The sequence below is a fragment of the Onychomys torridus genome, chromosome 1, assembly GCF_903995425.1.
Source record: "Onychomys torridus chromosome 1, mOncTor1.1, whole genome shotgun sequence".
In the NCBI taxonomy this organism is placed as follows: Eukaryota; Metazoa; Chordata; class Mammalia; order Rodentia; family Cricetidae; genus Onychomys; species Onychomys torridus.
The window spans coordinates 6,834,310-6,861,968 of NC_050443.1; the positions used below are offsets into that span (position 1 = coordinate 6,834,310).

The 27,659-nt window shown below is 42.2% G+C and overlaps 1 protein-coding gene across 1 annotated transcript; it reads right to left on the reverse strand.

Moving 5' to 3' along the window:
- Positions 1 to 479: 479 nt before the first annotated feature.
- Positions 480 to 24,801, reverse strand: LOC118569286 (zinc finger protein 551-like). Its single transcript, XM_036167001.1, has 5 exons — positions 24,534 to 24,801; positions 8,376 to 8,548; positions 7,763 to 7,801; positions 5,644 to 5,767; positions 480 to 4,177 (listed from the first exon to the last, which is right to left on the reverse strand). The coding sequence occupies exons 1-5, from the start codon at positions 24,799 to 24,801 to the stop codon at positions 2,388 to 2,390; spliced, it is 2,394 nt and encodes a 797-aa protein (XP_036022894.1). The 3' UTR covers positions 480 to 2,387.
- Between the last annotated feature and the right edge of the window lie 2,858 nt (positions 24,802 to 27,659).

Below are 27,659 nucleotides of genomic sequence, written 5' to 3' on the forward strand. Positions count from 1 at the left end.
TACATTCAAGTCACTAACACAAAGTGATTAAAATGCACAGCCATATAAAAACTGAAATATTCACAGCAGCTTTATTTATAATATGTAAAATCTGTAAAGAAATTTTCTAAATAAATTAATGGATTAAACAAACAGTTGATCCACACAAAATGTTACTCAGCAACAATAACAACGTTTCATACAGGAATCATTGTTGAATCTTGAAGTAATTACACAATGTATCTACACATACACGAGCATACGTGTTATGATGACAATAATTTAAAATTCCAAACAAGGTAAACTAATCTGTTGTTTACAAAAAATCAGGGCCTGAAGAGATGCCTTAGCAGTTAAGAGCATTAGATGATCTTCCAGAAGAGCTGGGTTCAGTTCCCAGCACCTACATGGTAGCCCACACCCATCTGCAATGCCAGCTGCCAGAGGGCCTACTCCCTCTGCTGGCCTCCACAGGCACTGCATGCATGTGGTGCACAGACAGACATGCAGGAAGAACACACAAATAAAATAGTTTAATTTCAAAACAAAAGCATCGTTTGCCAGGCGAGGTAGGAAATCTCAAGACAATAAATGTGCATGCTGTAAATATACTGACGACAAATACATGTTTTCATAACTGAAATGACTTCAAGACTTCACCAACTGGCGTTTTGTTTTTTGAGCCATAGTCGTGCTGTGTTGGCGTCACTGAGCCACAACTCCTGGGCCCACAGACTCCTCATTCCTCAACCTTCCTAGAAACTGGAACACAGTACATGCCACAGTGCCATGCCATGTACTCTGTTTAGTACCACTTACATTAAATGATACATAAAAGAAGCTATAAAAAGTAGCCTGAAACAATATACCTAGATGCCCTACTGTTCTCGAAATTTTTTCACAAACTAATCTGAATTCCACCTTCTTTCTTCTCAGAATCTCAGAAGTGCAGCCTTGCTCCACTGGCAGCCAATCTTGGTAGGAAAGTTACTGCCCCTTGAATCACAAATTGGTAAGAATTATACCCCACCCCACAAAACCATCTTTCCCCTCTTGTTTTCTGGCCTGTACAGCTTTAGCCCTAGGTAGAGAAGAATACAGGAATCCACAAAAAACGTCTCACTATTTTCCCTGACAATAACCACAGCCACACAGATCTTGAGACTTTTACTCACACAGAGTCATTGAAACATTGATGGGAGAATTTTTAGTAAAGGCTTGTTCCATGGCCAGAGAGATGGCTCAGCAGGGAAAAGCACTTACCAAAAGCCTAATGACCTGAATCCAATCTCTGGAACCCACATGGTACAACAGAATCATCTCGAAAAGCTGCCTTCTGATGTCCACACTGCCATGGCACATGCACACCAACACACATACACTCACAATAAAGAAAATGTGAGATTATTTCCATATCTATGAACTCAGTTCCTGTCCCAGTCACAAACTGCTGCCCTGCAAAACATTACAGCAAATGGCTCCAATGTAAGGCCTACAGAAGAGATTATCCTCAATAATACTAAGAATTATATGACATCCCAGTGGAAAGGTGAATATAATTGTTCACGTGGTTTACAGAAGCACCTGGGATTGTCATAATTCTCCTCTTCATCAGGACTTTTTAACCTCACAAATCATAGCACCTTCAGTAAGTCAGGAACAGAAAACCCAACAGTCTTACCTCTGAGGGCAGGGGCAGCCATGAAAATCAGACCAATACTCCATACAGCTGCTTCTTGCAGCTGTCCCATACCTTCTAAAACATAGAAAGTAAGGATATCTATGAAATTGGTCCACCCCTTAATGCTGACATCATAGGTCAGTTGATAAGTCACACCACAAAATGAACAGAACCTTCAAGATTAAAGGAGCATAAATAAACTATCTTTTCTAAAAGATAAGTCAGAGGTTATATGCAGCAAGCATTTTCCAAGTTGGCGAATTAGAACCTGGAAATATTCATCACTAGCACAGTATGAAAACGAAACTTCCCTGGAACAAGGTAATCTTTCTTAGCAAAGCTGAAAGCACAACTCAGACCACACCTTCCAAACAAGATTCCTGACTTAAAGGGAATGGGGGTCTCCAAGTGAAGGCCACAGCAGAGTACAGAAGTTTGCATCTCTGAGCACTCGGGAGAGGTACTTATCCTCATAATATCAAACTTTCAGGTGGCAAAGGTGATAGGGTTTCTACCACAGACACTGTCAATGGCATAAATCAGGATATGGCCCTGGGCATACTAGAAACTGAATGAATCTCCTCAAAATTTCCCACATCTCTGAAATCACCCACACTTTTGAAGCCCATATGAATTCTCTTTTAACTCAGAGAGGGCTGCTAGTCTCCTCTAGTGTTACTACACTAACTCACTAAACAGCACATTTCTTACATGATAAAGAAGTTTCTTAGGTGTGAACTCTCTGGTGTCGAACGAGATTAGACCTACGGCTAAATGATTTCTCACAGTCATTGCACTCGTAAGGGCGTTCTCCAGTGTGAACTCTTTGATGCTGAATTAGGTCAGACTTGTGGGTGAAAAGTTTGCCACATTCGCCACATTCATAAGGCTTTTGTCCACTGTGGCTTCTCTGGTGTTGAATCAGGCTAGCACTTTGGCTAAAAGACTTCCCACATTCGCTACATTCATAAGGCCTTTCTCCAGTGTGCAGTCGCTGGTGTTGAATCAGGCTAGCACTCTGACTAAAGGCTTTCCCACACTCAACACATTCATAAGGCTTCTCTCCAGTATGAACTCTCCGGTGTTGAATGAGGCTAGAGCATTGTCTAAACGACTTCCCACATTCTTCACACTCATAAGGTCTTGTGCCAGTGTGAATTCTCTGGTGCTGGATGAGGTCAGATTTCCGGGTGAAGGATGCGCCACATTCCCCACACTTGTAAGGCCTTTCTCCAGTGTGAACTCTTTGGTGTTGGATGAGGATGAATTTGCGACTAAAGGATTTTTCACATTCACTGCATTTGTAAGGCCTGTCACCAGTATGAACTCTCCGGTGTCGGATGAGGTTAGAGAACTGCCTGAAGAATTTGCCACACTCACTACACTCATAAGGCCTTTCCCCACTGTGAATTCGCTCATGTTGAGTGAGTTCAGCTTTGCAGCTAAAGGACTTCCCACAGTCACTGCACTGATGAGGCATTTCTCCAGTGTGGACTCTTCTATGTCTAATGAGATTGAAGATTTGTCTAAAAGATTTGCCACATTCACAGCACTCATAAGGCCTCTCTCCAGTGTGAATTCTGTGGTGTCTAAAGAGGCTAGAGTTTTGTCTAAAGGATTTCCCACATTGCTCACACTGGTAAGGCCTCTCCCCAGTGTGGATTCTCTGGTGTTCAGTGAGGTTGGATTTGTAGGCAAAGGATTTTCTACATTCCACACACTCATAATGTACTCTACCACTGTGGTGTCTCTGGTGGTAAATGAGTTCAGATTTATAGATAAAGGCCTTTCCACATTCAGTACATTTATAGGGCCTTTCTTGAGTTCTACTGTGTGCAATGAGCTGACACTTCTTGCTAAAGGATTTTTCATGCTGACTACACTCGTACGTCCTTTGTCTGGTGCGACTCTCCTGGTGCTGAGCAAGTTTATAATTGCAGGAGAAGGCTTTCTCATACTTGCTACACTCATGGGGCCTTTTTTCAGGGGAGGCACTCTGACACTGAACAAGCATATGTTTGTCGCTTGAACCTTTTTGGCATTCGCTGTACTTAAGTGTTTCTCCACTCAAAAGTGCTTCCCCACACTTGCCACTACTGTTAGGCTGTTCACTATTACAAGTGGCCTGCTGCTGAAGACAACCTATGGAGGCAAGGGCCTTCTCCCCATCCTTCTCAACGATGAATGGCTTTGTCAACCCATGGGGTCTGCAGCTTGGCGTAAGTGAAGCCATGTCAGCCTTCCCTTCACGGGGCTTTTCGCCACTGTAACTCTTCTGGTGCTGGTTAATGTCTTCATTCAAACCGGAGCTTTTCATACCCGTTCTGTCCAAGTACAATGTCTGCACAGGGTGTGTGCTAAGGAATTCAGCCTGGTGCAAAACATCTTCCAAAGCTGGGACAGGTGCCTCACAGAGATGAGTCTCCTGGGTAGATGGACTTGTCTTAGACATCACTCCATCTATAGGTACATCATGCTCAGAAGTTACCTCTTCACCCCCTATTCCAGGCCTGGAACCTGAAATCAGAGAAATACAAGTTGAAATGCTCATGAAATGATGCTGACATGAGCGGAGAGAGAAAAGCCCATCACAAAGGGAAGTTAGACACAGCAAACGATGACACAGCTGGACTTCAATTACACCTGTTCTCTACACACTTGGGAATGTAAGGCAAGATGTTGATGGCTTGTAAGTTTGAGCTAGTTCATGCTACACAGCTAAGAGCTTATCACCAAAAATTTTTTTAAAAACTATTTTAAAAAAGGAGAAGAAACCACTGGACTATTCTAAGAGCAAAAGAGCTGCAGACGGGCTTAGGGAACTGTTTCAAATATAGACAGGGTACATCACACTAGACAGAGGACACAGGATAGGACACAGGAAGGATAAGGAGGGTCTCCAAACAATTCCTCAGCCAGCAGCCAGCAGCCAGCAGCCAGCAGCCAGCAGCCAGCAGCCAGCAGCCAGCAGCCAGCAGCCAGCAGCCAGCAGCCAGCAGCGGGTCCTTTCCTATTGGAAATGAGGCTACCCTGGGCAAAAGTCCTCAAATGAAGCTAAGTAGCTAGTGATCAAGGGCTAATTAAAGCTATGTAAGTGCCTCATGGCCCCATTTGTCAAAACTAAGAATGCAAGGACATCAAGGTAGCCAAGAGCCAGAAGTCACTGGTGAATCACAAGTTGGCAAAGTAGTAAACACAGAGAAGTAAAGGCAGAAATGAGACGTGATGGGTGACCCCTTCACGCAAACACTGTGGGGCACTCTACTGGTTCCTGGTATGATGGGATCAGGCCTTCCCCTGGGTGCCTATTACCAGGTCCAGGTCTCCTCTAAGACAATCTTGTAATGTCAACTCTATGAGGCAACCAAGACCCTCCCTGCAGCCCTAACCACAAGGGACATAAAAATTACAAATTTAAAAAAAAAAAAAAGGAGAAGAGGAGGAAGAAAAGAAAAAGCAAGTGATTACCAGTACTAACTCATAGCAACTTAACATAAAATCATATATGGGAAGAAAACAGAACTAAACACTGAAGGGTCCTTTAAGAATAGCCCATGGTTCATTTAAAAATAAACATTACAATGCTGCCAATTCCTCACAAAGGCAGCCATAAAGAAATAACAACTAAGCCTGGGGCATACCTTTAATTCCAGTACTTAGGCGCCAGAGGCAGGCAGATCTCTGAGTTCAAGGCCAGCCTGGTCTACATAGTGAGTTCTAGTATATCCAGGATTATAGAGAAAGACTCTATCTCAAAGGGGAAAAAAGAGAGAAAGGAAGAAAAGGAAAAGAAAAAAGAAAAGAAAGAAATGACAGCTATTGTAATTAGGCAGGAACCAAGGCGTAGAATGCTTTCGATGTGGACAGTCACCCTAACAGAGAGAACGTTTGAGTTGTTATAACTCCAGAGAGAGTAGTCACTCTCAGGTAGAAAGTCAAGTTAGAAACCACTTAGGACACTGGGAGGGATGCAAGGACCTTACCCAGAGAAGCCACAAGTGCAAGGTTCTCCACCATCACACTGCAGTAGAGGAACCTCTGGGCCTTATCAAGGAGCACCCACTCTTCCTGGGAGAAGTGAATGGCCACATCCTCAAAGGTCACACCCTATCACAATGAAAACAATTTATCATATGATCAGTGTCTCTTTCAGAAATCCAAGTACATCCTGTTGCCCCAATATACATCACTTGCTTACTATCCTTTCCATCTCATATCAGAGGAGACACTCTACCCAATGCCACTGATGCCCACTCCGCTCACTGATATCGTGCCCTTACACAGAAATGTGGGGAGATAAACATAGAGCTAAAATCTAACCTCTAGGCCTAAGATGAAGGCCACTACCCACTCCTGCCAATGCTGTGGCTGTCACAGATACTGGTCAGAGAGAAAAGTGGGCACAGAAAGAATAGGCTAACTTGAATTTTGACTTGTCAGAAAATATCCCTGAGGACCCTAGAAATCCTCAGACCCAAGGAACATGGGTTCCCTCTTTATCCTATGACTTCTTACTGCTCCTGGGCAATCAGTTCACACTACCTCTTCACATAGCACTCTGTACACAAGTATACATTCATTCGTGGAGGCAAGAGGTCAATGTTGGGTGTCACATTCAACTACCTTATTTTTTGAGACAAGTCTTCTCACTGAACCTGGAACCCACCACTTCAACCAGACTGGCTAGTCAGTGAACTCCAGAGATCTCCCTGTTTCTGTTCCCCACCCTCAGTCCCTATGCCTCCCCCCCCCCACCCTGTATGTACAATTTATATGGGTGCTAGAAATCTGGACTCAGGTCGCCCTACATTAAAAGCAAGTACTCTACCCACTGAGCCACTTCCCCAGACCCATACCTAGCACTTTGAATCATATTTTCCTTGTATGACTATATTCCTACCATGACAACCTTAAAGATCACACAGCCCTGCATGATAGGAAAAAAAAAAATATATGATCCATTTCCTTCTGAAGCATCCAAGGTAATGTATATCTCCCATCCAATCCTATCCTGCCATGAGCAAATATGAGGCCTGAGTACCACTTACTCCCAGTCTCCCTCAGTCTCAATGATCACTGACTACCCATGCACAGCACCAACATGTAGAAGGACAATAAGCATCGCCTAACTCTAGCCCTGACATAGAGCTGCATGCTTTACTTCCATAGAATTGGCCTGAAGTCCTCCACATCCTTCATCCTACATACAAGTAAACAAGGATTTGCAACCTTTATTCCTATGTCCTCAATGCGAGGGCTTTGAGGTCATCAGTTTACATTTCCAACCCACGTGCACAGGACTCTGTTCCACATATCTCTCTATCCTTGCTCACATACAACCACAGCTACACACTGAGTGCAGCTCCTTGGCCGACCCACTGGGTACTCAGCACACAAGATCCAAAGAGTCCATAGGAAATTCACACAGGATCCAACATACCCCCTCAAACCTCTCACAGACCCCACTACAAAACAGCCCCAACCCAGTAATGACGGTACCCTACCGTATGCTATTCCTTGGTTCAACCTCACCAACCAAATCACTAGTAGAAGCCAGGAGTCAAGTATATTGACTAATGCCTATAATTCCAGCACTTGAGAGGCTGGGGTAGGAGGACTGCCACAGGTTCAAAGCCAGCTTGTGCTATGTAGTAACATACTTGCCCCTTTCAGCCCAAGTTTATACAAACAGTAAAAATAGCTGAAGAAACCAAGTTAGCTGTGAAGCCTGGAATAGACACTACAACCTGTCATGCCACCAGCAAGCTGTACATTGTGCTCCAGGGTTCCAGCTTTCATGAGTCATCAACCCATGCTGGGTGGGCTTTTGTTAACACAGCTATCTCTGAGTCATTTCTACACCTGGAAGTAACCCCTGACCCACATTCCCATAAGTAACCCAAAAAAATCTTTCACCAAGTTTGACTTTGGTGGTATCCTTCCTTGGGTTCCCTATCTGAGATGTATAGACATTTGCTCAGGTCTCCACAGGATGAGTGTCATCAACACAGTAATATCTCCCTTATTCCACGGTTAGTTTCCTGGACATGGCAAACCAAAATCTGTATAGGTAGGATGGGGGTTATGGCAGGTTCCACTTACCAGGCCTGGCCCCATAACTGGTTCTGAAGTCAAGGGAACCTTAAAATAAAAAATAAATAGATAGATAGATAAAAGGCGACCACATGAAGGTTTCATCTCACAGGCTCCAGTCACTGTGTGGCCCTGCCCACCCTGGGGCTAGATGGGCTGGGATGACTGAAGATTGTCTATGCTGGCTGGGGTCCACAGTGCTGAATCTTAGCTGTGACAAGCACTCGACTCTCTATCACGTCTCTTCCTGTTTGTTCTTCCTCTGAGTAACTTTTGGAAAATTTACAACTCTATTTCCGGACATGGTCACTGTTCACAATTCTCACTGGTTCCAGGGTCCTAAGAATTAAAATCAAATTCCTCAGGTGCCACTCGGCCTCACAACTGTTTCTGGAGGCACTTGGACACCAGGACTCCGTATCTTCTCTGCCCAGCAGCCCCTTCCAGGCCTTTGCACATTGCAACAGTCACAAACCCAGCACACAGATGTTATGAATGGGGGCTACCCGCCTCCACCCACAGCATCTTCTGCCCGGGACACCAGCTATGAACTGCAGGGTCATGTTGAGGCCTCTCTCCGGGATCTAGCACTCAGGTGAGACAGGCAGGATGCAGCACTTACCTGCGCCGGGTCCGGGAATGCGGCCACAGCCATTGGACTCCGCAGCGGGAGCAAGGACCGGGTGGCCGAGGTCTGTTCCTCCCGGCCGGCGCGGGTCACGTAGGCAGAGTCGCTGGGCCTCAGCTGGGCCTCTGTCCGCAGCGTTGCTCCCTGCGCTCCTCCAGGCCAGACCGCTCACCTCGCCCCAGCTTCCAGCTAGGTAAACAAACCCCAGAAATGCCAAAACGACCGCCAAGAGGAGGAACACGCCGGAAGTCCAGCTCCAGGCACAAACTACACGTGCGCGCACGCACGCGCACGCGCGCGCGCGCACGCACACACACCACACTCTCACACACACACACACACACACACACATATACACACACACTCACACACACACACACACACAAAAAAAAAAATAAAAATAATAATAAAAATAAATGCCAAATTTTCATTGGTTCAACCCAGCCCCCAACATCTCGCGTGCGTATTGCATCCCGGGAAATGTAGTTTCCACAGCTTCCCAGGAAGGTATCCCACCCCCCACCTTGACTCCTGTGGACTTAGTTTTAAAGAAAACAGGCATGCTGGGGGGAGTTGGTGACTACAGCTTCCAGAAGAGGGGAAGATACATAAATAAATCTGTCCCCGGAATTCTGGGATCTGTTGTATGGCTGATCATCTCTATGACTGGTAACTTATTTCAGAAACCATGAAACCCATTGGGCATCAAGAGGCTACAAAGGAAACAGATTCAAACGGATATATTCCATAAAGTAATTTAGACGCAGTATACACTTTGTTATACATACCCATAATGAGGTAGGACTTTATGGTGATTCAGATACTTATGGTGCACCCATGCACCTGTAAGTACCCTTCATAAGTTCTCTCGAAGGAAATCCATTAAGTGTGTGTGTGTGTGTGTGTGTGTGTGTGTGTGTGTGTGTGTGTGTGTGCACAAGCTCTTGACTAGGCTATAATGAACATTTTCTTATTGCTGTTTAAATGCTTTCAATTGAAAGCATTAGTGACAAAATTTGTAACTCTCTGTATGTTTAGTAATGACAAGGCAAAGAAAAATGTCAATTGGGTACATGACATGGAAGATAAAGAGGGGTGTTTATATTACCCTAGAGCAGAAGCTGAGGAAACATCGTTGCCTCCTGTTTCCTCAGACAGAGGCTTTCGTGCCTATATTCTAGTGATGGTATCCAATGCATAGGTCCATACTGATTTTTGTATTTAATATTTCTTACTCAACATCCAAAGAAACAGTTGCCTTAAGAATTTATATACTCACTGTACATATACCCACATTTACCCCAAATACAGTTAGGTCAAGAAATTGGGATTTGGGGCTCATCAGTTAAGAGCACTGGCTGCTCTTGCAGAGTAACCAGGCTCAATTCCAAGTGACTACATGGTGGCTCACAACTTTCTGTGACTCCAGGTCCAGAGGGTCCAACTCCCTCTTCTGATCTCTGCAGGCACCAGGCCTACAAAAAAATGATTCACAGACATACAAAATACCCACACCCATAAAATTAAAGTTAAAAAATAAATTGGAATTCATTGTCAGATGTGGCCTAGTATATAATCCTGATGAAATGACTCATAAGGTTATGCTTACACAATTTAATTCTTAGTTTTAAAAAAATACAATGTAATACTTATTAAAATATTTGTCTTTGGGGCCTGGAAAGATAATTCAACAGTTAAAGGCAGAGGGCTGGGCTTAGTTTCCAGCATCCAAATGGCAATTCATAACCATCTGTAACTGCAGTTCAAGAGGATCTAACACCTTTTCTGGTCTCCTTGGGCACCTGCACATACATGGTACACACACATACATGCAAGCAAACACTCTTTTCACAGACTTTTTTTTTTTTTTAAGAAACCTGGGACTTTAGTCCTCTGAGAGTTTGGTTCAATATTTCAGAACTCCTGTCCCAACTTCCAGGGCATCTGGAGTGCAGTGGCAGCGTCTATAATACCTAGTGCCTGTCTGCTTAGTCTGTATTACACAGACAGAGATGTGCTCATAAACATAGTGAATGATGCTTCACCAGTCATCTGAAGGCATAACAATACAGACATCCCATCGCATCTTCCTCAACCAGCCAATGACAAAGTTCCCGTCATGCTTAGTTCCTTAAATGGAGATCCTGTCACTAATTCCAGTTTATGGTCAAACATTTGGAGCAATTTAAAACATGAATCTGGAACAGCTAATCACATCCATAGCCAACAGCAGAGAGAGAATAAGTATGCATGCTCCAAAAATACACTATTTGTACAGAATATTTTTTACCTCATCCCCCCACTGTTCTCCTTTTGGCCTGCCCCCAGGATATTCTTATGAGCCATAAAATCTTAGGAAACACCCACATGGAAATAAGAGACTTTCCTGACATCTCCAAACTTGGAAATTTTTCTGCATTACATAGTACAACTTTTTCCAAACCTCTCCTCAGAAGAAATTATGTTAGGTAGGTGGGGTTATCATTACTAAATTATTGCCCAGTGTTTACTTTTAGACCTAGATTATTCCACCCATTAAATATGAAACTACAAGTTCCAAAACTGCCAAATTACCATGTAAGTAACTGACTGTCTTAAAGAAGACAGATTCTGGGGGTTGGGGGAGTGGAAGGAGGAATGAGGGGGGGAACTGTGGTTGGTAGGTAAAATAAATTTAAAAAAAAAAAAAGAAAAGAAAAGAAGCCAGATTCAGAGGCCAGGGAAATGGCTCAGTGGTTAAGAACACTCTTAAAGAGGACCAACAAACTTCCCAGCACCAACAAACACTTATAACTCCAGTTCAGGGAATCAATGCATTCTACTAGACTTTGCAGGCACCAGGCATGCTTGTGAGGCACATTCTTACATGCATGTGAGAAACACACACACACACACACACACACACACACACACACACACACACACACACACACACACTGGTCAAAAAACAACTTGGGGAGTCAGTGTTTTCCTTCTGCTGTGTGAGTTCCAGGGATCAAATTCAGATTATAACGCTGGGCAGCAATGTCTTCACAAGCTAAGCCGTCTCTCTGGCCTTAGTCTTTTCTTGATGAATTCCATATGCCAAAACCAACATGCAGCACACATGAGAATCTGTGAATGCCGGTTCCTCCAAATTCACTTCTGACAGTCAGACCATCATTCCTTTTGGCTAAGAACAAATGTCATATCCAGCAACTCACTCCTATCCAGTCCTCATCTTCTCCCTTCTAGGTGTCCATGGTGTAAATTTCTCAGGATGTAAAAATAACCACACGTGAAATGAAGCCCTCAAGTCGCTAAGATACACAGCCCAACTTACTCTCACTTCCTAACCTCAGTGCCCTCATCTCCCTTGTCATTTTCACCTGGTGTTTTTCAGCCATCTCAGCTGGTGTTTGCTCAGTAATCCCCCTGCCCTGCCCTGATCCATCACTAATAACTCTAATCCCTTTCAGGGATTTGAACACCGTGCAGATGTTTTTCTGAGATGATTTCTAATCTCCATGCAGACTCTGTCATGGCACTGAAGGGTGAAATGATAATCACCTCCCAGCAGGATGACCTCACTGGGTGCCAAGCCTTTATCTCAGGGATGAAATGCCCTCCTGTGCACACACTCTGTGTGTGACTGAGGTGGCTACTGCCCCAGCGAACACACTTGGTAAGTTGTCGCCTTTTTTTTCTGATAGTTTGATTTCTCTGTAAATCTTTAAAAATATAGTATGAATATGCAAACTTTTTGAGACAGGCTGTAACAAAATTGCTCAGAGCTAGCCAGGAACTGTGGGTTTGAAATGATGTACTTTGTTCAGCCTACAAGTATGCCAGGCTGGCCAGGAGATTTAAAAGCTTGCGGTAGCATGCTGCCATAGATCTGAGAATTCACCTCTGGGCATTTTCTGTAACATCCACACAACCATACAGCCTCGCTCCTTTCTTACTGGCTCTGGGGAGCAGGATGAGCTTTATGACACCACTGATTCCATTGCTATGGAAACTTCCTAGGACCCTTGTGATGAAGGTAAATGTATCCTTCACAAACAAAATGTCATTAAAATTGACTAAGACTAATTTCCAGGATTCTGGGGCAGGAAGATTTACAGTCCTTAGATATATTACACATGACCAGAGTGACAGCGCCTGGATAGAACCTGTCTCAGAAAGCTTGTGTATATATTGGAAACATTTCAGTTTTTAGCATTTTCTTCTCTTAACCCACCTGTACTTTATCTACATTTTCATACTTTCCAAAAGTTAGCGCTACTTATATAACTGATTATAATGTAAGCATTCATTTTTAAACAAGTGAAATTCTGTTACCAAAAGAAAGATAATTCTTGTTTTGATAGATGCTAACTTTAATTATGTGGAAAACCACTATTTTTTGTTTGTTTTTTGAGACAGGGTTTCTCTGTGTAGCTTTGTGCCTTTCCTGGAACTAGCTTTGGAGACCGGGCTGGCCTCGAACTCACAGAGATCCTCCTGCCTCTGCCTCCCAAGTGCTGGGATTAAAGGCGTGCGCCACCACCGCCTGGCCCACTATTTTTAAGAGATTTTTTTCCTATCATTCATTTGGATGAGAATGGTTACATTTGAGACAGGTTCTCACAATGTGGCCCTGACCAGCCTGAAACTCCCTGTGCAGATAGACCAGCTCTGAGCCGGTGGATATCTGCTGCCTCTGCCTCAGGCATGCTAGAAATAAAGGCAGATTCCACCCCACTTGGCCAAACTTTCTATTTTAATAACATCATATATTTAACATCACATTATATTAGATACATATTGTATACTGAATTTCATGGATTGATCTGGTTCTACCTTAAATAATGCCAGCTGAACAGCTCTAACTAAATTCTTTAATTTTGTCTCATACGTTAACACAAAAAGAAGAATTTACTGTACAAAATGAACCGTAATTTACCCATTATTTGTTCTTTATAACTCCTTCAATGTCAGTTTCTTGCCTCTGTTTTTGTCATTCAGTGTTTGTTAGAGGTTTTGTGTGTGTGTGTGTGTGTGTGTGTGTGTGTGTGTGTGTGTGATAAATAAGACTGAACCAAGGGCCTTGTGCATTCTAAGCAAGTGCTCAATTGCTGAGCTATATCCCAGCCCTAGGTGTTTGTCTTAATAGTATCAAAATGTGTAGTTCATATACATTAATTTCTTTTAATAGACTTCAATTATTATTCGATACATAAATATCTCATCTGCTGCTATTGGGATTCTGATTTTCCATATACACACATACAGTGAATTTCCTGCCGTGTTTGGTTTCCTGTGCGGAGGTTCTGTATGTGTTCCTCCACCTCCTAACTTAGATGTACAGTCAACTTTTTTATTTTTCACAAGTTCTTATTGCTTTTGGTAAGATGTGTATTTAAGATGAGTGTGGTGGCCCACACCTGTAATCCCACCATTCTGGAGATAGAGACAAAGATTACTCAGGCCTTGGGGTCAGCCTAGGCTATAAAGTATGAGCTAGTCTCAAAATCTAAAAGGCAAAAAGGAAGGTATTTAAAATCTATGTATGTATATGAAACATACAGAACATATAACATGTACTTGTGAAATAATTTACAGTATTATCACCTAAATTTTTACTTTTATTTTATTCCATTATTGACTGCTAGGGAATTATGCTAAGATAATTCTGCCTAAACTCAATATAAATAACACCTCATTACTAGATTAATGCTGAATTCTTCTATAAGATTAAGCTTGCTTATTTATTTGATGTATTTTCTTGAGACAGGGTAACAAGAAGCCCTGGCTGGCCTGGAACTCCCTATGTAGACCAAGCTAGCCTCAGACTCAGAGATCTGCCTGCCTCTGCCTCCTGCACACCACGATTTGTATCTGGCTGGTTCTTTATTTTTTAGGTTAATTTTAGGTTTATGATTTTTCTATTCTTGACACAAGTTTTGGCAATATATATGTTTAAGAAAAATGCACTTTGATGTATTTCTTTTCTTTTTATGTGCTGTGTGTGTGTGTGCATGAGTGTGTGTGTGTGTGTGTGTGTGTGTGCATGCACACATTTGTACACCTGAGTGCAGTGCCCACGGAGTCCATAAGAGACAGACAAACCCTTGTAGCTGGAATTGCAGGGACTTGTGAAGTTAACAAGGTGTATGCTGGAAACTAAATCCGGGTCCTCTGGAAAAGTATGAAGTATTCTTAAACACCAAGCCTCATTTTACATTTTTAATAGACATGGTTGTGTGTGCATAGGCCATGTTGTTCATTTGGAGGGCAGGGGACAACTTGTAACACTTTGTTTTGCTACATAGGTCCCACAGATCAAATTCAGATCATCAGGCTTGGCATCAGCTGTACCCACTGAGCCACATGCTTTTGAATGCAAATGAGAAGTATGGTACCTTGTGGCAGCCTGGCTTCATGCTGTCTTCTCTGCATTGCTTACTGTCTCTCACAAAGGTATTTGTGATTTTCTGATTCACTTTCACTTTTTAGAGATAAAAGAAGAGAGACACGCCTGTGCAATCTATGATTTCTCTGCTTTGTAAATACTGGCATTTCCTCAAAGGGAAAAAGTTGACGGGACTTCTTCAGCTGTCCACAGCTGCACAGAATTGTCAGGGCAATGCCAATCCACTGAATCTTCCAGTGACTAGAGTGGAGAACTTCCAGTGTGTCACCACTGACTAAAGATCTGTTTAATGTTCATATTCACAACAAAAATTGGTTTTGATAGAAAAGACATTTCTATATGTGATAGTAAGCTAAGTTGCTTTGCCTGTTGCTATGATAAACTATTAGAACAGATAGCAGCTTAGAGAAGAAAGGAATTTATATGGCCCTGTGGTTTCAGAAGGATAATATATCATGAGGGGAAAAGAGAGAGGGACAGTAAGAAGGGAGGAGCAGGAAACTAGAGAACTAAACACAAACAAGAAAAACAGCAGTAAGAGGGGCCAGGCCATCCACACTCAAGGCTCCTTCACTCCCTCCACTGATAGACTTCTTCCAACCAGGCCCCATCTCCTAAAGGATTCATAAAAGTCATAAACAGTGCCGCTAACTGGAAAGAAATTGTTCAAATATCATATCTATGGAGGACATATATCATTCAGACAAACACAGCTAACAATCCATCTGCAAGTTTCTCTGATTGAAATACAGCAAACTCCCAGCCCCTCCTGGTAATGGATGCATTGGTTTCCATTAACTTAAACTGGGGAATGATGTTCCTCATTCAGACCACTGCTGGAATCCTTGCCAATTCCTTCCTCTTTCATCAGTATAACTTTCCAGTGTTTAGTGCACAAGTGGTGAGACCCACAAACTTGATTGTCAATCAGCTGGTCATATCGAACACTCTGGTTCTTTTCACCAAAGGGATCCCTCAGACAGTGGCCACTTTTGGATTGACATCTTTCCTGGGGGAGACTGGGTGCAAACTTATCCTCTATTTGCACAGAGTAGCCAGAGGGGCCTCCCTCAGCACCACCTCCCTCCTCAGTGGCTTTCAGGCCATTAAGCTTCACCCCAATACTTCTGGGTGGCTGAACCTCAGAATTAGATCCTCAAAATGTATTGGTACCTGCTGTTTCCTCTGCTGGATCCCACAGCTTGTGCTCAATATCCCTGTTTCTACAATCACTGGCCTAAAGAATAGCAAAAACCTGAGTGCTAAAGGAATACACAGATACTGTTCCTCAACCATGCCTGTGAGATTAACTTTCTTACTAAAAGCAGTGATTTTATCCCTAACTGATATTATGTGTCTGGTCCTCATGGCCTGGGCCAGTGGTTCCATGGTCCTTGTCCTGCATAAACACAAGCATCAAGTCCAGCACATCCATAGCCACAGCCTCTCCCAAAGGCCTTCCCATGAGGACAGAGCCACACGAACCATCCTGATCCTGGTGACCATGTTTCTCTCCTTTTACTCTTTAGCTTCCATCTTATCATTTTGGATAACCCAGACTGTGACCCCAAACCACTGGATGCTGAACACCTCTGTACTGTTATCATTGAGCTTCCCCACACTCAGCCCCATAGTGTTCAATTTCAGTAATATGTGTGTCCCACATTTCTGCTCTCTCTTTTGGACAAAGAAAACAAACAGTCGGACTATGGTCCCTGGGGTTTGAATTCCCTCCAGGATATGCAAACTTTAATATACTTATTTTTCCCCAATACTAGTAGGATTACATGCTTGTTGTGCTTGTTAATCTGTAAAATCTTTGGGATTCAATAAAAATGACAATTATTGCTTCACACTTCTTGCTAGACTTAAAAAAAAAAAAATGAACATGGGATTTCTTCCAAGGAACCATGGAGGCTGACTACAGATCTTTCCCTTTCCCTCTGTGTCTCAGATCCAGTCCCTCAGTCTCATCCCCAGCTTGCAGCGGAACACCTGTGTAAGCATCCTCAACCCTGATCTCTCCTGGATCCCACAGACACTCCCCTTCCAGCACCCCTCCCTCCCCTTGTTGCTTTATTCCAGCCCCCAACTCCTAACAGGCTCTCCTTGCTAGAACACAGGTCACTCCTACCAGAGAAGCAGATAGACTGACTGAAGATCTTCACCTTTTCTTCTGCTCCTCTAGATCCAGTCCCCCAGTTACTGGTGAAATTATTAAGGCCATTCCACATAGTTAAAAGGGAGGTTTATTTTGTGGGATAACTTACAAATGAAGGGGTAGGTTGCAGGGTCTGGCAAAGGTATGGCGCAGTCCGGCGGTGTTCTCTGGAGAACTCTGCTCGGTCTACCTCCAGTGTCCAGGGTCCCGGAACCAAGAGAGAGCCCTCCTCTTGATCCTCGGTCTTCCGCTCCCTCCTCTGCCCCGCCTTGTGGGCGTGATCATTACCGAAGCCTCAGTGGGGGTTGGAACTTCCAGGCCAATGCTGGGATGGCTACCCACTACACCCAGTCTCATCCCCAGCTCCATAGCAGAACACCTGCTGTGGTCTCCCTTTCCTCTCTGACCCCATCTGAAATGGACCACAGAAATCTTCTTGGACTTTCCTTCCCTCATCTCATCCTATTATCCCTGCCTCCAATAGGAGCAGTTTCCTGAGAACACACCAGCTGCCCAAGCCAGGAAAATAGGCAAGCTAACTGAACAGTTACCACTCCTTCATCTTCTCCAAATCCAACCCCGAGTCTCATCCCATGCTTTGCAACAGAACACATGTTGCAGCCTTCTTCTCCCACCCATCTATATCTCCTCTAGATCCCACAGACCTTCCCCTCATAACCTCCCTATTCCCATTCTTTGCTTCATCCTAGCCCCCAACTCCAACAGACACTTCCTGTTAACACATAGGCCATTTCTGCCAGAAAAGCAGGTAGGGTAGACTGACCACAGATCTTGCCTTCCCCTTCCATTTCTCCAGATCCAATGCCCAATTGTCATCCCAGACGTTCTAATGCAGATCTTCTAAGATGAAATCTCTTCACTCTCTTTTACCCCTATTCTAAGGAGACTAAATAAGCAGGCCCTGATGGACACTCTGCTTTCCTCGCTCTTCTAAACACCTTCAGACACCTAGCCTATCCCCACTCCTAAGTGTCAGCTCCCACTACACAGAAATATATTTTACCTAGAACCCCGGGTTGTCACACCAATCAGGTCCACAGAAATTTTCCTTCCAGGCAACAGCCACCATGATCTCCTAAGGACTAGAGAAGAAACAGAAACCAAGGAACAAAACACTCACCCAACAAAGACAAAACCAGATATCAGCACCTAAATTTGTAATTTCCAATCCCAGAGCCAGTTGCATAGATACTACCATAAAAACAATCAGGACAATATGTACCCACTAGAGCCCAGCAATCCTACCTCAACAGCCCCTAAATATTCCAACATAGCTAAAACACAAGAAAAAGACCTTAAAACAGCCTGTTTGAAGATGATAGAGGTCCTTAAATATGAAATGAATAAATACCTTAAAGGAAACCAGGAAAACACAAAAAAAAGTAGAAGGAAATGAATAAAACTGTTCATAGACATGAAAATGAAAATAGAATATAAAAAGAAAACTGAAACTGAGGGAAATCTGGGAATTGAATATTTAGAAATTAGAACAGGAAGCTCAGAGGTGAGCTTCACCAACACAATGCAAGAGATGGAAGAGAGAATCTTAGGCCTTGAAGACATAATAGAATAAATGGATACATTGGTTAAATAAAATGTCAAACCTAAAAAACACTTGTCATAAAACATCCAGAAAATCTGAGACACTATGAAAAGACCAAATCTAAGAATAATAGGAATAGATGAAGGTAAAGAAACCCAGGCCAAAGGCACAGAAAACATTTTCAACAAAATCACAGCAGAAATTTTCCTAACCTTAAGATGCCTACAAAGGCACAAGAAGCATACAGAATGCCAAATAGATTGGCCAGAAAAGAAAGTCCCCTTGCCACATAATAATCAAAACATTAAACATATAGGACAAAGAAAGAATATTTAAAGCTGCACAGAAAAAGACCAAAATAAAAGCAGAACTTTTAGAATTATACCTGACTTCTCAATAGAGACTCTAAAAGCAAGAAAGGCCTGTACAGATGTGCTGCAGACTATAAGAGACCACAGATGCCAGCCTAAGCTACTATACTCAGCAAAACTTTTAATCATGATCTTGATGCCCCTTGCTCATAAAATCCCTCTTCTCTCACTTCCATCAGTTACTGGAGAAAGACTCTATGATGACAGTTAGGGTATTCCCTGATCTAATTACCAGGGTAGGCCAATACAGGTACCTTCTCCACTATTGCTAGTAGTCTAATCTGGGATCATCCTTGTAGATTCCTGGAAACTTCCCTAGCACCCATTTTCTCCCTATCCCCATGATGTCTCCCTTTATCTGATATCTCTTTCATTGTTCTCCCACTCCATCTCTGTTCCAGATTATGATGGGTAAACCTACAGAGACCACCAAACCAAACTAGTGGGAATGCATGAAATTTATATCAACAGCTTTGAAGTCTGCATGGGACTGAAGTAGGCCCTCTGCATAGAAAGACAGTTGTGTAGCATGATTTGCTTAAGGGGCTCCCTGGTAGTAGGATAAGAATCCACCCCTGGTACATGAGCAGACTTTTTGGAGCCCATTTCTATGATGGGACACCTCAAATAGCCTTGAGGCAGGGGGAGGAATTTGGACCTGCCTCTACTAAATGTACCTTCCCATGGGAGGCCTTACATTTTTGTAGAAAGGAATGGGGGTGGTTTGGGAGGGGAAGGCTGAAGGGGCAGGAGGAAAGAAGATGGTGATCTTTGGTATGTAAAATGAATTAAAAGTAAAGGAAAATTTAAGCAATATTTATCTGTAAATCCAGCCATACAGAATGTGCTAGAAGGAAAACTATAACTGAAAGAGGTTAACTGAAACCAAGAAAACACAAGGAACAAAAAATTTCATGCCAACAAAATCAAGAGAAGGAAGGCACACACATAAACTCTCAAAAACAAACACATATACACCAGCAGCAAAAATAAAGTGAAAAGAATCGACAGTCATTGGTCATTGATATCCTTCAGTATCAACAGAATCAATCCCCAATTCAAAGAAAAGACACAGACTAATAGAACGGATCTAAATAGACCTAATAGATATTTGCAGAACATTTCATCCAAACACAAATAAATACATATCCCTCTCTGAACCTCATGGAACTTACTCCAAAATAGACCACTTACTCAGTCACAAAGCAAATCTCAGCAGATACAAAAAATTTAAATAACTCCCTAAATCCTATCAGAAAACCATGGATTAAAGTTGGATATCAACAGCACAGAAACAACAAAAAACTTACAAACTCCTAGAACAATTAACATCAATACTTGTCAAATTATTCTACAAAATAGAAATAGTAGAAGCATTGTTCAATTCATTCTATGACTCCACAGTTACTCTGATATTCAAACCACATAAAGACCCAACAGATAAAGATAACTACAGAACAATTTCCCTTATAAACATGGATGCAAACATATTCAATAAAATTCTTACAAACCAAATTCAAGAACACATTCAAAAGATCATCCACAATGATCAAGTAGGCTTCATCCCAGAGATTCGGGGATGGTTCAATATATGAAAATGAATAAATGTAACCCACCATATAAACACACTAAAAGGAAACATCACATGATCATCACACTAAATGCTGAAAAGACCATTGACAAAATCCTAACACACATTCATAGTAAAAGTTCTGGATAGATTAGGGATACAAAGAACATACCTAAATATAACAAAGGCGCTTTACAACAAGTACATAGCCAACATCCCAACATCAACTTAAATGGAGAGAAACTCAAAGCAGTTCCACTAAAATCAGGAACAAGACAAGGCTCTCTACTCCCTCCAAATTATTCAATACAGTATTTGAATTCTTAACTAGAGCAATGAGATCACTGAAGGAGATCAAGGAGACATAATTTGGGAAGGAAGAAGTCAAAGTATCCTTATTTGCAGATGATATGATTATATATATATATCCCTAAAATTCCACCAGGGAACTTCTACAGATCAACATTTTCAACAAAGTAGCTAGATACAAAATTAATTCACAGAAATCAGTAGCCCACTGATTCAAATGACAAATGGATTGAGAAAGAAATCAGGGACACAGGATCTTTCCCAATAGCCTCAAATAATATAAAATATTTTGGGGTAACTCTAACCAAGAAAGTGAAAGACTTGTATGATAAAAACTTAAGTCTTTGAAGAAAGAAATTGAAGAAGATATCAGAAGATGGAAAGATCCCCCCCCACTCATGAATCAGTAGGATTAACACAGTAAAAATGGCCATCCTACCAAAAGCAATCTACACATTTGATGTAATCCTCATCAAAATTCCAACACAAGTCACTTTATTATTATTATAATTATACATTACATCCCAAAGACATTTTTCCCTTCCCTCCACTCTTCCTAGTTACTGCACACATGCTTTCCATCTTCCCCCAGATCCACTCCTCCTCCATTTCCCTTCAGAAAAGAGCATGCCTCTGAGGGATACCAACTGAACATGGCATGACATGTTACAGTAAGACTAGGCACAAACCCTCAGATGCAGGCTGGATGAGGCAACCCAAGTAGAAGGAAAAGGTCCCAAGAGCAGTCCAAAGAGCCAAAGATACTCCCATTCCCACTATTAGGAGTCCCACAAGAACACTAAACTATAAAACCATAAAATATATGCAGAAGACCTAGCTCAGACGCATATAGCCTCCACCAAAAGAAGTCTTTACAGACCTTGAAAAAGATAATTCATTTTTTGTAAGGGTATGGTAAAGAAACAGTCTTTTAAGTCAATAACTATTACAGGCCATTTTTTGGGTAGCAAAGAGGGCAAGGGTATCCCAGTCTATAGGGAGCCCATTGGCTGAATTACTTTATTAATAGCTCTCAGCTCTGTCAGCATTCTCCAATTATAAGAGTTTTTTTAAATAACAAATACAGGAGAATGCAAGGGCTGTTAGATTCTTTAATGTGTTGAGCATTTAACTGCTCTTGAACCAGCTTTTCTAAAGCTTGTAGCTTCTCTTTTGTCAAAGGCCATTGTCCAACCCAGACAGGTTTATCAGTTAGCTATTTTAAAGGTAAGGCAATTGGTACTTCTGAGAGTTTAACAGTAGTTGTGTTCTGTTTGTGTACAGCCTGAATGGTTGGTGACTGTTTTTTATAGCATGTTATGATATTATTCCTAGAAACATGCATTGATCTTTATTCTTTTTTTGAGAGTGTAGGAATATTAATCTGGGTATTTCACTGTTGTAACAGATCTCGGCCCCAAAGATTTACTGTTACATTTGCTACATATGGCTTTAGCCTTCCTCTCTGTCCTTCTGGCCCTATGCATTCAACCCTTCTTGAAATCTGTTTTAGCTGAGATAGGGTTCCAATTCCTAGGAATTGGACATCTACCTCTTGAGGAGGCCAATTCAGATGCCATGATTTTGGTGTAATTATAGTCACATCTGCACCTGTCTACCAGGCTTTCCAGAACCAAGCCATTAATTTGAATTCTAAGCTTTGGTCTTTGTTCATTTATGGAAGTCTGTCAAAATATTTGTTTTATTGTGTTCTTTGTAAACTTTGATTCATCTATCAGAACTGTTTTATCATCCATTGCAGTATTGGTTTTTACATTAGGCATTGGTTTATTCAGTTGTCCTGGAAAGGAATGTCTTCCACAGTGGCTGGGAATGTTCTTACCACATTTGATTTGGGGACCTGCAAGAGGCCCCCTGAGGCATTTCCTGCCAGTAAAGGGTTGCCTCGTATATCTATTTTTGATCTGCACTCACTGGTCCAATGTCGGCCTTTGCCACATCTTCTACATAATCCAGGAGGTGGTTGGGGTCTCCTGTTTAGGCTATTCCTAGAAGGAGTATTACTTCTAGGAGTAACCCATGTACAGTTTTTACTTATATGACCTGGTGTACCACAATTAAAACATTTGATACCATCGGGCTTTCTTTCACCTCTGAGATTTGTCTCTCCTATCCAAGCCTCATTACTGTAGTTAAAAGACTCAATACCATTAGTATATTGAATCCATTCTTCCAAAGGAGTTGATCTGATCTTTAATGGTGTAAGTATTCTTTTGTATTCTGCATTAGCATTGTCGAATGCCAAGGACTCAGTTAATACTTTTCTTAATTCTTTATCTGACACAACTTTTGTTATAGCTGTGTTCAGACTTTGTAAAAAATCAGTGAAGGGTTCATGCAATCCCTGAAATATCTTTGTGTATACCTCAGTTGGGTTTCCTGGTTCTGGAATTTTTTTCCCAAGCATTTAGAGCTGCTGTATGGCACAGGGATATTGTATGCTCATCATAAGTGGCTTGTACATTCCTGTCAGCAAAACCTCCCTCACCAAGTATTTGATCTTGGTAGATCACAAAACCTTTGAGTTTACCTTGTTGTTTTAATTTTTTTGCCTCTTCTCTCAACCAGCTTTTCCACTGTAACTGCTGGCTATATTCTAGAACAACTGAACTTAACTGATGCCAGTCATCTGGAATGATTTTATGTGAGGTAGACCACGAATTTAACATCTGTCTTACATATGTGGAGTGTATCCCATACTTAACTACTGCTTCCTTTATATTTTTTAAGTCCCTTGTTGAAATTGGTTGTAATGTATATGTCATATATGGCTCGGGGTGTGTGTCATCTGTTGGCTTCTCATGGGTGATAACAGGATAAGCCACTGTATGAGAGCCATTTGGAGATGTTACAACCTGTATGGTCTTGCCTTTCTGCTTATTAGGTCCCTTGTCATGTTTACTGAGAGTTTCCTCTAGGGCTTACAAATGAGCACCAGGGTCTATTTTAGGGAGTAAACCTCCTCTCTTGTAAGGGATTCCAGATTTCCCATGGAATCATGGAAGTTTTTATGTTCTTTTGAAACACATGATTCCATGGACCTTATCTTATCAATTAATGATAATCTTTTTTCCTCATATAGTGTCTGAGTAGCCACAACTTCACTCTGGAGAGTTAGTGTTTTATCTATTAAATATTATTATTATTATGAATAAAATCAATTTTGGGTACAAGCCTCTTTTTTAAATTCTGGTTAGCAGATTCCAGAGAAAGATCTTTTTCTCTGAGCCTTTATTGTTATCTTTTAAAGCCTATAAATCCTGGTTAGCAGATTCCGGAGAGAGAATCTTTTTATGTAAGCCTTCATTGTTATCTTTGAAAACCTGTCAATCCTGGTTAGCAGATTCCAGAGAGAGAATCTTTTTTCTATAAGATTTCATTGCTATCTTTTAAAGCCTGTAATTCCTGGCCAGCAGATTCCATAGACAGAATCTTTTTCTGTAAGCCTTCATTGCTATCTTTTAAAGTCTGTATCAGTCCCAATAATGACTCATCTTTGTTCTTATTATTAAACCAGTGTTTGAACACTGTGTGAATTATTACAATAAATGTCAAAATGGTACAGACCAGATATGCCTTAGGAAGGTCATATATTTTCAGGAAAATGTCATTCATCATACAGGCAAAAAGGTTTTTAAATTCTTGTGAGGTAATGTTGTAGGCCACATTACAAGAATTACTCAAAATTTGTTAGTGAATTTTAAGGTGTAAAATTATCAAGTACTTTTACTTGATAAGATGCTGGTTTGTCTATCTTACCTTTTTGTGGTTTTGGTGGTGTAGTAGCACATTTTAGCTGCAGGAGGCATGGTAAAGCTCCAAAACAGGTCCTATTGAATGCCTTGGCTGGCCACAGAGTGAGCACAGGCAGGAGGCGGAGGTAGGCAGTTGTTATGGTGACTCCCTGGAGCTTCAGGGTGTGGAGAGTTCCAGGCTGCTCTAGGCCCCTCTCTGCCTCTGCAGACAGGAGGTCTGCCAGCAGGCTCGATTCTAGGCCCTCTCTGTGTCCTCTGTAGGGTGCTGCCATCGGGGACAGTGCCTTGTCTATTTTAACTAGGTGAAACTGTGGAAGCCTCAGGCTAGGGCGGGGCGCCGGCACTCAGGGAGGAGGGGGAACGCCTCACTCTGGGGTTTTGCTGGTCTGGGGGCTAAACTTCCTGTGGAACTGAGACCAGATTAGCTCCTTTTCAGGAATAGAACTGTGTAGGTTTTTCCTGGTTTTAAGAAGCTGTGGTACCCTGCAGCTTCAAGTACCTGCCAGCCAGCCGGGGAGGAAGCTGAGGATGGGAGCCACCCAGGCTTTTGGAATTTGCTCTACATTGGTGAAATTATTAAGGCCACTCCACGTAGTTAAAAGGGAGGTTTATTTAGTGGTGTAACTTACAAATGAATAGTTAGGTTACAGGGTCTGGGAGAGGTATGTTGCAGTCCGGTGGTGTTCTCTGGAGAACTTTGCTCAGTCTACCTCCAGCGTCCAGGGAACCAAGAGATCCCTGGCATCCAGAACTCGGGGTCTTCAACATCCTCTCTCAGCCCCACCTTGTAGGCGTGACCATGACGGAAGCCTCAGTGGGGGTTGGAACTTCCAGGTCAAAGCTGTAATGGCTACCTACTACAATGTGGATCTCTCTGCAAGGGGCAATAGGCAATAGAATAGATTTTTCAGGCAGACTGGGAGATGGTGGAACAGGAGTGAGGGGTACCGGGTTGGGGGCAAGATGGAGTAGAAGGAGAGAGTGGAGAGAGAGATAGCTAGAATTGGGGGGTGGTGTGGAAACCTAGTGCAGTGGAACATTCTAGAATGTATGAAGATGACTCTAATAAGTACTCCAAGTAATGGGTGATATGGAGTCTCAACAGGCCCTCTCTTGTAGCCAGGGGAGGCTTCCAGTGGCAGAACTGGGTAAAATGCAGGTGGGTTGTTGGCCAAGGGGGTCCTATGGAAATCCCCAAACAACTCAAGCTGTTATTAATACAAAGACTTGTTGCTCTTCAAAAACTGACAGTGAGGTCTCATTGCCAAGGACAACACTCACACAACTCATTGAACATGGAGAGACATTCTAGTGCCTACATGCAGCTTTCAGCCCCATATTCTAGTCTCTTTGGGTGGGAAGGTACTCTGTAGGGTACCAAAACAGAAACATGGACACCAACCAACCAAGCCAAAAATCCTTTGACCTACAATCTGTCCTGCCTGCAAAATACACTAGAATAACACAGGCACAGACCGTGTTGGAGTAGCCAATCAATGTCTGATTTGACTTAAGGCCCACTCCAATGAGAAGGAACCCATACCCAACCCTGCTTGGGAATCCAAGAACCGAAGACTAGATATCCCAGAGTCCTAAGGTAAAACCAAAAACTATGGGTATAAAAATATTAATAAAATGATTTCTCATAATACTCTGTTAAATTCACAGATCAGTGCCTTATCCAGCCATCGTCAAGGAAACTTCCTTCATCAGCAAATGGAAAAAGATGGAGAGACTCACATGCTGAGAGAGAGTCTAAATTGGAGGTCTCCATCAAATCCCCCCCACTCAGAGCTCAAGGAATCCTGTGGAAGAGGAGACAGAAACATTGTAAGTTCCAGAACAGATGGAGGACACCAGGAGAACAAGGCCCTCTGAATCAACTAAGTATGAGGCATATGAGCTCACAGAGACTGGAGCAACAAGCACAGGGTCTGCAAGGGTCCACACCAGGTCCTCTGTGTATATTGTAACTATTAGCACAGTACTTTTATGGGACTCCTAAATATATAAATGAGTGGGTCTCTGATTCTTGTACCTTCTCTTGGATCTCTTAGTTAACTAGTGGCTTGGCTGTCCAACTTTGATAGGATGGTTTTTGCTTTATCTTATTATGTTTTGTTTTTATCTCTTAAAAACTTGTTCTTTTCTAATGAGAGACAGAAAGAGAGTTGATCTGGGGGTGGGAAAACTTGGAGGGGTAGAGAGAGAGAGGAGCTATAATTAGGATATATTGTATGAGAAAATAATCTATTTTCAATAAAAAAATACTTTAAGAAAATGAGATACAAGAGATCTGTGGAATCTCCTATTTTAATGCCCCTTAGTGCTAGTTACTAACTTCTGAACTCTCCCAAGATATTAGGTGTTGAAGAAAAGCTGTCAGGTCTGTCTAAATCCAGACAGAACCATATAACTGCCTTGTGCCTCCTCCCACCCCAAGCATAGGACTTGTGTGGCTCCCCTTGTGACATCCTGTGTACTCTAAGGGCTCACACAGAAGTTTTCTTCCCAACTCTTTATAATTGCTTCTGTGGATTTGCTGTCTTAATCTGTATTTTTTTTCATTTACAGGTAAGTGGAGCAAGGCTGTTGAAAAGGTATTCTTAATCCCCCATGTAGATGCTGTTATGGATCTGGAGGTAAAAATCACAGCTCCTATGGGGAAGAAGACCAGGGAATTATAAGCCTCTAAGTGAGGGACCAGAGTCTCATCTCAACAAGACAGACTCGGTCATTCACTACAACACCCACTACAACAACTTCTGTGTTTCACAGAGTACACTGTAAGTACATTTTCTATTTATATAAAGTCACAGGTGACTGGAGAATCTATAGGTAGAAGGGAATAAGGGAAGGTCACTATTGCTAAGTATTGAAGTAAGATCCTGAAATTACATAAAATGGGAGCTATTCTTGCTGGCAAGGGATGGACTGTCTCCTGCTTTTCCCACTCAGTGCAAACTGATGCCTCCTACAAACTCCAAAGGGTCCCTTTCTATCTTGTGATACATCAATACCATTCACATCTCTCTATATAATATAAATATAAATGCAAACAAAAGCATCCAGATTGACAGGCAGGCAGGCTGGCAGGCAAGCTCAAACACAGTGTGACTGACTGTTTCTT

Bases quoted from the DNA above. Each gene is read 5' to 3' on its own strand.
- LOC118569286 (XM_036167001.1), bottom strand. From the start codon at position 24,801: ATGGCAGCACCCTACAGAGGACACAGAGAGGGCCTAGAATCGAGCCTG. The intron at 8,549-24,533 runs GTAAGATAGACA...GGGCGAGGTGAG, and splicing joins ACCACCAAAACCACAAAAAG to CGGTCTGGCCTGGAGGAGCG. The intron at 5,768-7,762 runs GTAAGTGGAACC...TCATTGTGATAG, and splicing joins CAGTTATGGGGCCAGGCCTG to GGTGTGACCTTTGAGGATGT.